This window comes from Acanthaster planci, linkage group LG06 (genome assembly GCF_054643075.1).
Source record: "Acanthaster planci isolate LZ-2023a linkage group LG06, COTS_SCS, whole genome shotgun sequence".
NCBI classification, from domain to species: Eukaryota; Metazoa; Echinodermata; class Asteroidea; order Valvatida; family Acanthasteridae; genus Acanthaster; species Acanthaster planci.
This window is the reverse complement of record NC_141782.1, coordinates 19252524-19264760: the sequence shown is the minus strand read 5'-3', so window position 1 is coordinate 19264760 and position 12237 is coordinate 19252524. Positions and strand designations below refer to the sequence as shown.

At 40.7% G+C, this 12237-nt stretch overlaps 1 protein-coding gene across 2 annotated transcripts in view; it reads left to right on the top strand.

Annotated features, from left to right (window-relative positions):
* Window positions 1-1779: 1779 nt before the first annotated feature.
* The window catches only part of LOC110989790 (neural-cadherin-like), a 43803-nt gene continuing 33345 nt past the window's right edge, over window positions 1780-12237 (top strand). Inside the window, exons 1-2 of one of the 2 annotated variants that reach the window (XM_022254416.2) lie at window positions 1780-2036; window positions 3195-4529. In XM_022254416.2, the coding sequence (XP_022110108.2) occupies window positions 3272-4529 (1258 nt within the window). In that variant the 5' untranslated portion in view covers window positions 1780-2036; window positions 3195-3271. The remainder of the gene's footprint in view (window positions 2037-3194; window positions 4530-12237) is intronic. The other variant, XM_022254418.2, reaches the window with a different exon arrangement.

The window sequence follows — 12237 nt, the reverse complement described above, 5'->3', positions numbered from 1 at the left end:
TAGTTTTCAGCCCTTCTGCCCTCATACGAAAGCTCAAAGACCCAGGGAGTTGATCCTGGCGACGATTTACACAATCTCACCATTTTGGGGGCCAAACAATCTCCTTTTTCAAAAGATACTGTGGGGAGGGGCACTTTTAATGCTAATGAGCTGGTCAGAAATTCTCACTTGAATTAGTGGTCTGCACCCTTAGGATCCTTATCCAGCACAAAGAAAAAAAAATTCTAAGATGGCGGCCCGCAAAATGGCAGCCCGCAGATCAAAAGTCAGGAGAACCCCGCGAAATTTCCAAACCGAGATGAATCTTAAGTTGCGCTTTGAAGACCGGGTGTTAAATTGCTCAAAGTTGGGTTAAAAACACATCTAAAGTAAAAATAATATCTACGGAAATTATAAATTCAGATAGAATTAAACGAAAGATTAAAATGTGGATGACTTGATGCTGTAAAAGATCCAAGACAAAAGCGGCCTGGCTTACGGCGTAAGCGTTGCACATCATTGCACTACCGCACTCAGGCTGATCACTTCACGTCGAGGTCAGGATAAAAAAAAGATGATTAAAATCCATCCAAATGAACACAAAAATCCAAAAAGAATGTCACAAATCGAACAAACGTGGGTTAAAAGTCCTTTATTTATAGGATAAAAGCATTGATGGCGATTCAAAAGGCCATATTTTAAGCGATTTTCTTAGCCCAGAGCGAGAATAAAAATTTCATGTCCTTCCACACGCACAGCGCCCTCAGTAAAAAAAATAACCATGCTGCATGCTACAATCATGATACTATTCCTGTACTGAAGTAAATGCACACACTGCAGAACCAGAACTGGAAGACACTCAGAGCCGAAACAATTACCCTAGTGATCTATAAGTTCTCGACTGAATAAAGTAATTCACAGAGCCTCAATAGCAATTTATATGCTTAGTCAGATAGAATTTAGGATGCACTTAAATCATACTGGCGATTTCGCCAAAGTACATGTACATGTGTCAAACGCTGCGTAATGATGCGCTGGTCAATGTTCAACGCATTACGTTATTTCTACGCTAAACATGCTAAAAGCAAGCTCACATATCTGCATGACTGGCATGTTTGCTCGTGCTGATCGTCACGTGTTTAAATGCACGTACAATTCTTATAATATCCTTTCTTAGTGCAAGTGTTGTTGTTATTGAAATAGGTCACAACACAAATACATGTGATTCCCAGGCTCCCAAGAAAAAAAATGCAGAATTGTGGTACATGTTACCAGAACTGGAAGATTAGCAATCACAAAAGAAAAAATTACCCCAGTGATCTATAGAATTGTGGTACATCTGTGTTACTGTTTTTGCTTTTGGCCGCTTTTGTCTTCTTTTTAATGGAAAGCGCGCATAGACACCTTTACTATACTGCGCGTAAAGTTTGCTTGAAGATAAATTCGTTATCACGCTCGCGCTCGTTGATCACTAATTTTGAAATTCTGTGTACCACTCGCACTCGTGTGATAACTAATAATAGCCCATGTGTTCTGTTCGCCAAAGTACGGTACATGTACGCACGGTTTTTACCACAAAGGTGAACAATGATTCATTAGTTTGTAAGTGTAGACTTTGCTTTGATCGTATTCAAATAATTACCCTTATTTGGGACAAATTATTCTTTACTCCGCCCCTTAGAAATTTTGGACAACTTGTCCTCTATTATGCAAATAATGACGTCATGGCTTCGCTTTGATAATCGACAGCTTAAAAAGCACACACCTTGCCGCAAAAGCCGTTCTGGTATGCGAGATACCTCCCTCGTTTCTAAATTCGTATCGCTTCGCTTCCGGCGGGGACGATTCTGACCAAGCCAACCGTTGCCATTTTTCATGCAACAGTCATCATAGTTCTTCGACGATGTGTCAGTGCGGTTGTTGTTGCGATATTGAACTTCCAGTTATTTGGACATTTTAGCAATTATTGGAAACGAAGATCCTCAACAGGACAGGCTACATCACCAGCATATTCTTACGAACCGGTATTTTGGATACTGCGAGAAGGGTTGCAGCTGGTAAGCACATCAGTGATTTTAGCTTAAGACCGTGTTTTCCTTGAAATCTGAAGGCTTGTTGCTGAAGTTGCCATTGCTGATTGCCAATTTGCCATGCTTGTCATAGGCCTACCATGTCTATGTGGTTTCGAAAAACAGGTTTTCAAAATGTAGTTGTGCAGTATTTTTCCTGATTGTTGTGAACTGTAAAACGCCTCGGTAGTCATTTCTACTATCAATTCCATGACGTGATTTTATTTGTTAAAATGAATTCTTACAACACAAGCATGATAAGTTTCTGGCAATTGAAATATTTATCGTAGCGCTCGATTTTTTTGAGCGTTGCCGAATTCCGTCATCTGGTCATGTCCCTTTGGTCGATGTGCTGATGTCCGATTTCCTGGAAGAATTCAGAAGTTTGTTTGACCAGGTCCTCGACAGTCCTGGTGCCACGATTTCTTCTTTAGCTTCAATCATGTCAGCCATGATCAGTTGTTAAAAAGTGGGAAGACGTCACTCTGGTTTTAATGTGATTTAGCGAAACAAGGAAAATTGGGCTGACATCACTTTTCTGCATGTTGGCAATAATCCCGTCTGTGTCCCTTCCCCCTCCTTCAACAGGTGTGACCCTCACGACTTGCCCGATAACTGGTTACTTTTAATACAAATTTTATTGAAACAGAGGATATGTTTTGTTGTTTAGGTTTAATGACAATGAATGTGCAAAAGGTTTACTCGAGCCTGTCCGAGAGGAAGAAAGAAATTCACTCTAACATGATGTCGTATGCAGGGGTTCTATAAGGATTTGTGCACAAGGGTATCAAGTGGCGTCCGTACAATATATGAAACTCTTTCCAGAAGAAAGAATTCCAGGTACTATGGATGCCACTGGTTTTCCCTGCAGTGACACATTATTACTGAAGGTAATGAAATGCCCAAAAAGTCAAATTTAGCAATGAAATTATGGAGAAATTCTCTTAAATAAGCACTTCAATTTTATAGACCAATTGCGTAGGGTTTGTGCACAGGGCATGACGTGGCCTCTAGTCTGTATGTATGGAATTCTTTATTTTAAAAAATACGAAATAAGCATTGTCTTTGCATACGACATGTAAATGTGTTTTAGGTGGCTCTTGTTTAATGAAGAAAAATTCATGAAGTTTATCTTTTTTGTTTCAGGTTGTTTTTTTCACATCAGGTGCAGGACACATAAAAGGGAACCTCTTGCACAGTGCAGGATTTAATCACATGTAACCATGGCGGCAGCAGTCCGATTGTTTGCCACCCTGCTCTTCATTTTGATTGTTCTCTTTGCCGTAACATTAGTTTCTGGTTTTGCCTTGCCACGCATTAATGTGCACTTTGATGCCAGGCCAGGGACAGTTCTCACTGAGTTTCATAATGAGGGACAGAGCTCCGAGTTGGATCCCCCCAGCTCATACTTAAGCATCACAGATGATGGTAGGCTGCTCACCACAAGACCCCTGGTAGACTTACTGGGGACCAGCTTGACTGTCCATGTCACACACCGCAAAGGTGGCCGTTCTTGGAACGAGCGGATCATCGTGAGAGTCATCAACTCGGGCAAGGACTCCAAGTTGCATTTTGCCGACAGCAGGTATGAAGGTGTCATCACTGAAAACAATCCAGTGGGGCAGAAGGTCCAGGGGCTGTCGGACTTGCGAGTGACCGTGCCTGTGTACGCCCAAGACATGCCTGTCCAGTATGAGTTGCTCGGACCGGGGAGTGAGAAATTTCACCAGGAAGTATCAGAAGATGATTCAATCGTTAGAGTGTATGCCAGTGCTGAGCTGCACGTGGCAGAAAAGGAGTTTTATAAGCTTACGCTAGAAGCAGTCGTGAATGACGAGGTTGCCGTGACAGAGGTTCACATCCTGGTCCTTGGTTTGCACCCGCCCGTCTTCATTTTCCCGTCCTTCGTCTACAGCATTGCCGAAAACGCACCCAACGGCACAGTAGCTGGCACAGTGTTTGCGGCAGACGAGGACCGTGGTGCAAATGGCCATGTAACCTACCACTTCCTGAAGCCCAACAGGTATTTCAAACTAGGACAGGAAACCGGGAAGCTGACGGTTGCATCCCCACCCCCGGCGGGTGAGTACAACATGCAGGTTGTGGCACGTGATGATGGAACCCCTTCTCTGGAGTCTGCCCCAGTCCCGCTCCAAATAAGTGTTGACTCTGCCTCGTCGGGAAAGATCCCATATGGCAATGACATGCTCTTCCCTCCTGACTACAAACCCAGTAAGAGGCTACGACGGGACGTCCTCCCTGAACAGCGTGTCCCTGTCCCCGAGAACACAACTGTCAACACGGTTATCTACAATATTGCCAGTGTGAACGATACAGACAGGTTTGCCTTTGTCAACAATCCCGGTGCGTCATTTGGCTTGAATGAGACGACGGGTGAAGTGATCCTCCTTGCAGAACTCGACTATGAGGAGACAACACAGTACAACCTTGACATTCAGATCACAAATGTCGAAAATGCTGGTAAGTATTGCCGTTTAGAAAAAAATTAACAATTGACAAATGCTGAATATGTGGCATGTTTGTACATGCATATGTGCATGCAGAGTACTGGCTAACCTTAACCCCAATGATCCCCAAGCAGCCAAACTCCAATACCAGGGCCTGATGGAATCTGTTAGGATGAGTACTGTACCAGTACGCTGACCGTGTTTAGTGTGGGATTTAGGCATACCAGAAGTGGAGTCCAACTGTTCATGTGCACTGTTTGTGTGGAGATTTGCAAGGATGGGGAAGGTTCCTTGTATGTATGTAAATTGGTATCACTCCTGGGAGTTCGGGTTAGAGACTTTACCTACATGTACATCATATTTGCATGTATTCCTTGTACTGAACAAGAGTTCATTTTTCCCCAGACTTTTTCAGGCGGTTCAAACAGAGCTTGTTGCCTATCCCAAGGAAACTATTCAGCAGCATCCAGCTGTAGAAACTAGGAAAATTAGTTGATCCAAACAGCGCATACATGTACATGTAGATGGCAATTTGAATCAACAGGTTTCATAATTTCCTGATCTCGGTAAATTCATTGAGTATCAAGAAATGGCCAAGTCTTTTCAGTATGAACTGTCAATAGATCAACATGTTAGGCAAAGACAAAGTTGTCAAATTAAACTCCACACTTTCTCAGTTTTAAATTTCATGCATCCTTTCAAATCTTGAAGTTTGTGGAAAGATGGAACCAGACAGTCGGTGCTTTAGATGGCGATGGATGTCCCCTGAAACTAAAGTGGAAATACATGTAATCTTTGTCCTGCACAGTGCACAGTCCCAGATTTCAAAGGATTCAGGGAGGATCCAGCCTTGTTCGCACTGGACTTTTTTCTGTGGGTTTTATAGAGCCGATCCGCACTTGGACATTTGACACAGGAAAATTTTACTGAGACTGCGGGAAAAGTAACTGAGCTAGCAATGCAATGACTTACATGTATGACGGCGCTTTGTGTGACCTGAATTTATTTTCGTCCTTAGACACAACATTACTGTCCTCATCCTCTCTAAATGGTGCACTCTGAACACCAGTTAATTGTCCAACAGTGTCAATAACATGCCACGATTGCAACCAAGAGGAAAAGGTTTACGGAAAGATATTGACCACAGGCCATACCGCGATGAAACGTGCAGTGCGCATGCATAGTTCCCTGTACGAAACATGCTGGGGTGCTCAGGCTGGATTTACGCTCCACCTGCCAGTTTTCTATGCTTTTACCGACTTGTGCTGTCCGAACTGGACTTTCCGTCTCGGGAAAAGTGTCTTGATCATTTTTCCTGGGCAGAGGTTGGCCAGTAGAAATGATCTCGCGGCGCAGTAAAAGTTGCCAAGAGGAAAACTTCCTGGGATGTCCACACTGGACTTAAAATGGGAAAAGTAACCATTGTCTTGATAATGTGAACAACTTGCAATGTTCGGATATACAAAAAAAAATACATCTTGAAAAAAGTTTGCGGTACCCACTGCTTCACTTGACTCGGACCGGCCAGCCGACCCCGGCAAGCTCAGTGGTCGAGTGGTTAAGACATCTGCACTAGTAAGCAGGAGGTCGTGGGTTCGAGTCCCACCCGAGTAAGTTTTGAAAATTGTTCATCAGTTGAAAGTACATGTACAGTTTAGGAATATATGTACACTAAAAATTTGGCATGATTTTGGAATGACCGTCTTTCATTTGGTTTGTACATGTACAGCACCAGTAGGTTGAAAAATTGCCCACAAAAATACAATATTCGGTTTCATTTTGAATAATTTTTCATTGTGAAAAGTTTGATGTACATGTATTAGTCAGGGAGGAAAACTTTGCCCTTGGTACAACTGCAAGACACCATTTGTTTAGTGGAGTGTGTGGTTGGAGTCCATACTGGGAACATTAATTGTTTTAACCACTTAAAAATCAGTATTGTGCTTATGGTTTGGCCCTTTTTGTCAAGATAGGATTACAGGTAACTATCCTGACAAAAAATTCAGTTGGTAGTTTCAGAATGCTCTTCAAATGCACGCACATGTGTCATACATGTATCCAGGTTCAGAAATACCAAGTTTTGGCATTGATCTACTACAAGCATTTCAGTTTCACATCAGCTGTTCTGTTATTAAGTGTGCCAGTAAATGTTTTCTTTTCTTCATCTGTGGTCTGATGTTTGTAGAACAGCACTTGTCCAACAACTGATATGGTGCAATATACATGTATTTAATGAAATACCAATTTACTTCACAAAATACTATTTAGTATTGCAGCAAGGCAAAATATGTTGAGGCGAACCACAGGGAAAGGAAACAATTTGAGAACTCCCCCTCACAATTGAGTTGACCTTGTTGCCTTCAGGATGTATACTTTTAAACTTAATTAAGTTGTCAGTTTGAAGGAATTAGATGTAATAGGTGAAAATTGAATCAAGTCCGCTAGGATCTGTGGGTGTTGGAGCAGGTTGGACACACTTGCTAAAGTGGGAAATGTCATTATCATGGAGCTGGTCAGCGTTGAACAACTTGTCTTTGCTTTGCAAAAGGCAGGCATGATTTGTTTGCTGTAAACTTTGTCGATTTGGATTAACGAAGAGGCAACAATAGTCCAGTCTCACGATCTGTGAAACTCTGTGCATGTACATGTACTGTTGCCCAGTACAAACACAAGAATTTATTTCTTGCAAGTTGAATTTGAGTGTTTAATGCATGAACTACACAGGTGTTATGCAGCGATGATGTCTCATCACATCAGTTGGTCTTGAGACTTGACTAAGTTGGCTTTCAGCTCTCATCTCTTGCTCCTTAGTAAGAAAAAAAAGGAGTTTTTACGGTATCTTCACCTTTGTGTCTTGCTGATATGTTAAATTTGGCTAAACGAGAGATTAGACAAAGCAATAGCACTGTTAGTAACATTCTGCCATGAAAATACACTGTCACTGTTACAAACATCATACATGTGCAGTACATGTACTTGTAGCACAAAAGCCAGAGTAAACATACCAACAGGATTTTGTTTTCAGGACTTCTGCCGTGACATTTCCCTGGGATATTTTGTCTGTTTTTTGATCAGAGCCAAGTAGTTACTGTACCACTAGGAGTGGGAATATGGTTGAAACATTTACATGTACATGTAGCTTTTAAAATTTATTTCACACTTTGATGTTCATTTTGAAATGAAGATGAACTGCCAATCCCAAACTTGAGAGAGTGCGCATTTAAATTTTCATCTCTATTAGTTTTTCCCCCTTAACCATGTGAAGATGTTGCAAGCAAAAGCACTGACAAGTTTGGACAATCAATTCTCATTGTAAATAGGAAACTGAATCCACTGTGGTGGATATGAATTGAGGTTTATATGAGGCTAAAAATAAACAAAACTGGATAACAAAACCCTGGCCTCCTGTTCACACAAAACTGCATGAAACCTGCTTTACCAAGAACTCGCAACGAGCTACATTACAGGAAGTGATGCAGGATTACATGTACATGTACCTGTGATGTAAAATACTTCCCAGTGCGCAAGATACATGTACGTGTAGGTGGGCTGCACTGTTGGGAATTCCCAGAAAAAAGGCATGGACCTCACATATTGTTACACTGAACCTTATTTGGAAGGAAGAGTGGTCCATACTTGTTCAGTGTTTAATCCAAGTGAGGTTTGAAAAACGCTTATGATTTCTGTTGGGGAAGCTCAGTTACCTTAAATCAAAATGGTGTCTTATGACGTATTTCGGAAGGTTTGCTACGAAATGCTGAGGTTTTTGCTTTTGGAGATGTTGGTCGTTGTTATTACTAGGGCTGTGCCAAATATCTAAATATTCAATTGATCATTGAATATTTGAATATCATTTTCCAAATTTGAATATTCGAATGCAAAATTTATGAAAAGAAAAGGAGAATTTTCTTTTATTTTAATTGAGAAACATTGCACTATGGCGGCTTGTTTCAAGCAGATTCAGATGAAAAGTAGCAGAAATCTTACAACGATTTGAACGGAATAGAAATTACCAACAGGGCATGAAGTATTGTCCGTCTCTTACATGTACATGTACATGTACATGTATATCTTGCTAAATCATGGCCCGAGATATTAGAGGTGAGAAGCTCTGGTGATTATGATGTACTTGTGTACAATTGTGTGTGTTATTGCAACTGATTTTGTATATCGTTTGTTCATCAACACTCTGCTGGTTTGTGCATGTATGACCGAATATTTGGATATTCAATCGAATTGAAAGTCAGGTACATTCGAATCGTGAATTAGTCGAATTGACTCAGCCTACACGTAGATAGATGCAGTGGATGTGTTGTACATACATGTGTACACGTGTACATTCTTCCTTACTGTCGGCTGGTCAAGAGCTGTGTGCAGAATGCAAGTACCGGGTACCGGTACATGTACATGTATAGCAGTGTAATCATACTACATGTATATGATGTACAAGAAAGAATCCATGGCATGGCAACTACATGTATATGTACATATGTAATTACTAACAGTGTGCCCTGGTGTCTCGGGGGATATTTGAAATTTCTAACTAAAAATAAAACTTTGTGAGATATCTTTGCAGCCTCTGTCAGTAGTATTTGCATGATACTATTTACTTTGGAAATTTAACATAAGAACCACAGGTCGATTTTGATTCTAACCACATTGGTACATACCATAGAAACCCCCTGAAATCAATCCTGGCTGAGCTTAATTAGCAGCAGGAAGGGAGGTGTTGGATAAATCCATTTCACACATCTGGAGACCACATTACACATGCGCCCGCTGAGTCCAGTTATGTACTGTACATGTACATGTTTATATTTTCTTTCTCCCTTTGGTCTGGACAAAGGTACATGTAGTCCTCTGAGTTTCCAGATGGGTCGTTCTGTACCCCTCCCCACAGGCTATGAAGGATCAGTGTTTCAAGAAACCCTTTGACTGTACAAAAAAAACAGTACATGAGTTAGTCGGTGCCATGTCCTTTCTCTAAGGTTGAGGGAATGAAAAACTTCTGGCACCAGCACTGCACTCATGCACAGTACAAGGAGCATCCACAATGTTAAACATGGTGTTTTTTTTTTTATAGAATATATGATGAGCTACTGAATATAACGCCTGGGAAGGACATGCAACCATTAAAATGTTCTTTTAATGAGACAAGCTTCAGGGAACTGAAGTGGGAAGTATGTGTGTTTAGATTTAACCTCAAAAAAATTATTCCTTGAAGGGTGTTTATCACAAAGGACAGTTTTTCTGAGGGCCTTTGTTGGGGGTTGGTTGACTCGCTGAAATAGTTGTGGTATACATGTACATGTTTTCTACCATTCAAGGCGTAATTTGAGTTGTAAGGTCATGTACATGTACCTGCATGTACATGTAGGCTTACATACACATGTACATTTATGTTGGATTGTCTTAAATGGTGGGATCAATGTCATTTCTCATGATTTTTCTGCTTTGTTGTGGATCTACACATTCATATCCCTTGCAGTACCTGTACAAAAAGTGCATATTCTGATACCTTGATGTTTGTGAGCAAGTGTGCATTTTGTTATGCTTCGTGCCTTAAAAAGTGCTCAGTGCAAGTAAATAATGTATGTACACATGTACATGTATTGCCAAACAGGAGGTCTCCCCCCCCAAAAAAAATGGCCTCGCAAAATTGTTTTGAATGCAGGTTCACACATCGTTAGAAAATACCAAACCTCCCATCAAGAGGGCAGAGACAAATTCATGAGTGTACTAGTCCGTAGGGTCTAACATGTCTAAGGCTGTACACGGAAATGTCACTGACGTTACATTACATGTACTTGTGTATTAACCTATGGACGATTACTCCATGTTCTCTGCATTTGCTGGGACCTGTCAAACAATCTGTCAAACATGTCTGGACCACAAGTGATTAACTACCATACATTCTTTGACCTTTTTTATGATTCCTGTGTGTCAGGCTGCCTTTCCAAATAGACACAGACTGTACATGAAATATTAAACGTGTACATGTCACATGTGCGCACATCATGCATCTGTCAAGGGATGAACAGTACTGAAGTCAATTCATACACGTACATGTCTATGTTAATGATGGTACTTGCCCGGAATGTATGGGGGAAAACCATGTTATGTTAGTTCTGTCTTGTTGCTTTTTTGGTGGCAACACATGTAGAGTTTAGAAAACCCCCCACTGGTCTACATGTACAGGTATGGTGGTTAAGCTGGCAGTGCCAGCTATGTACATGTACATGCATGTAATGTACACTGCCTGAGCTTGAGGTCAGCCCCCATGGCTGTACAATACAAAGACCCATTCATGATGTGCGGCAGACCATGCTTCAGGTGTGTTGTGCAGGAAGCCAACAAAATGTGCGCCATTCAGGTGTGATGAATCAGACTGACTGGTTTAAGGTTTTGTGTTTCATGGAATCGAGAACAAAAAAGAACAAAGACAGACAAGTGTATCAATTCTGACGTACCATTGTAGTAATCTGTCTCATCCTTGTTATATTATTCCCCCATGGTTACATGTACATGTAGGCCTACATGTACATGTAGGCCTACATGTACATGTAGGCCTACATGTACATGTAGGCCTACATGTACATGTAATTGAGAAAACCCATTTCCCCTACACTTCAATTTCTGGCATTTCACCCAACTTCTGTTTTTAGACAGAAGCATGTTCATTGTGGAGAGGACTTCACCAGTAACAAATGATCTCTCATTTGACAATTGAGGGAATTCCATGCGGAATGAGGAAATTTGGTCCCACTGTTCCCACCTCTTGTTGTGGGTAGTTCTTAAACAGAGAAGTTTTTGAAAAAAAAGTTAAACCAGAACAGCAGTCTCTAATTCAAATTTCATATTTTTCTGGTAAACTTCTTTATTTTGTGAATTATATTTGAATAATGAGGTCAGTAACAGTGATCGAATTTTCCACTTTTGCATGGAATTGCCCAGTTGTCACTTTTCCACTTTAGAATCCATCAAACATACCATATAGTGTAAATAATCATAACAATTGTAAACTCTTAATGGATGTAAACGTGGCTCAGCAAACTTGCAACAACCTTTCCGTTTGTGGACACAACTTGCATACAAGAGATTGTGCCTCCTGTGAACAGCATAATTTTTTATTTGTTTTGATTAATTTGCCTTTTCCACATACAATGAAATAATTACATGTACATGTATAGAAAGAATAAATATGCATTAATAAGTAGATAACAATAAAAAAATAAATATACACTGTGGCTACACGGACAATACCATAATACCAAACAAAAACATTTGTAGAAAGAGCAGGAACGACGCCAGAAAGTTGTAAAAACTTATTTCCATAGTGGCCCCAATAATTGTGGGTGAATAATGTTGACTAGTTTTAGAAGGACTTTCCATGTGGTTGAAACCACATCCTTGGATTCCCAGCAATCTGGTCTAACTTATTAAACAGTTTTACCAGGAGGTGTCTGGCATACAAGTTAAACTTTAACTTGTTTGATATTGTGGTTGGTATGACAATGACATGTAGTCAACATGGGCACATTCAAGAAGAGCACTCAGTCAGTTCTCTGACATTACCCCCCTTTTGTTGGGGTTTGGTATTCATTTACTTGTCATTCCCCCAAAACATTTTTTTCCGAACACTCAATTGTCATGAGTCTATTGTGGTCATAAACCATCCAGAACCCAATTTCTACAAAGTGGTATCCTCCCTGGTACTTAAG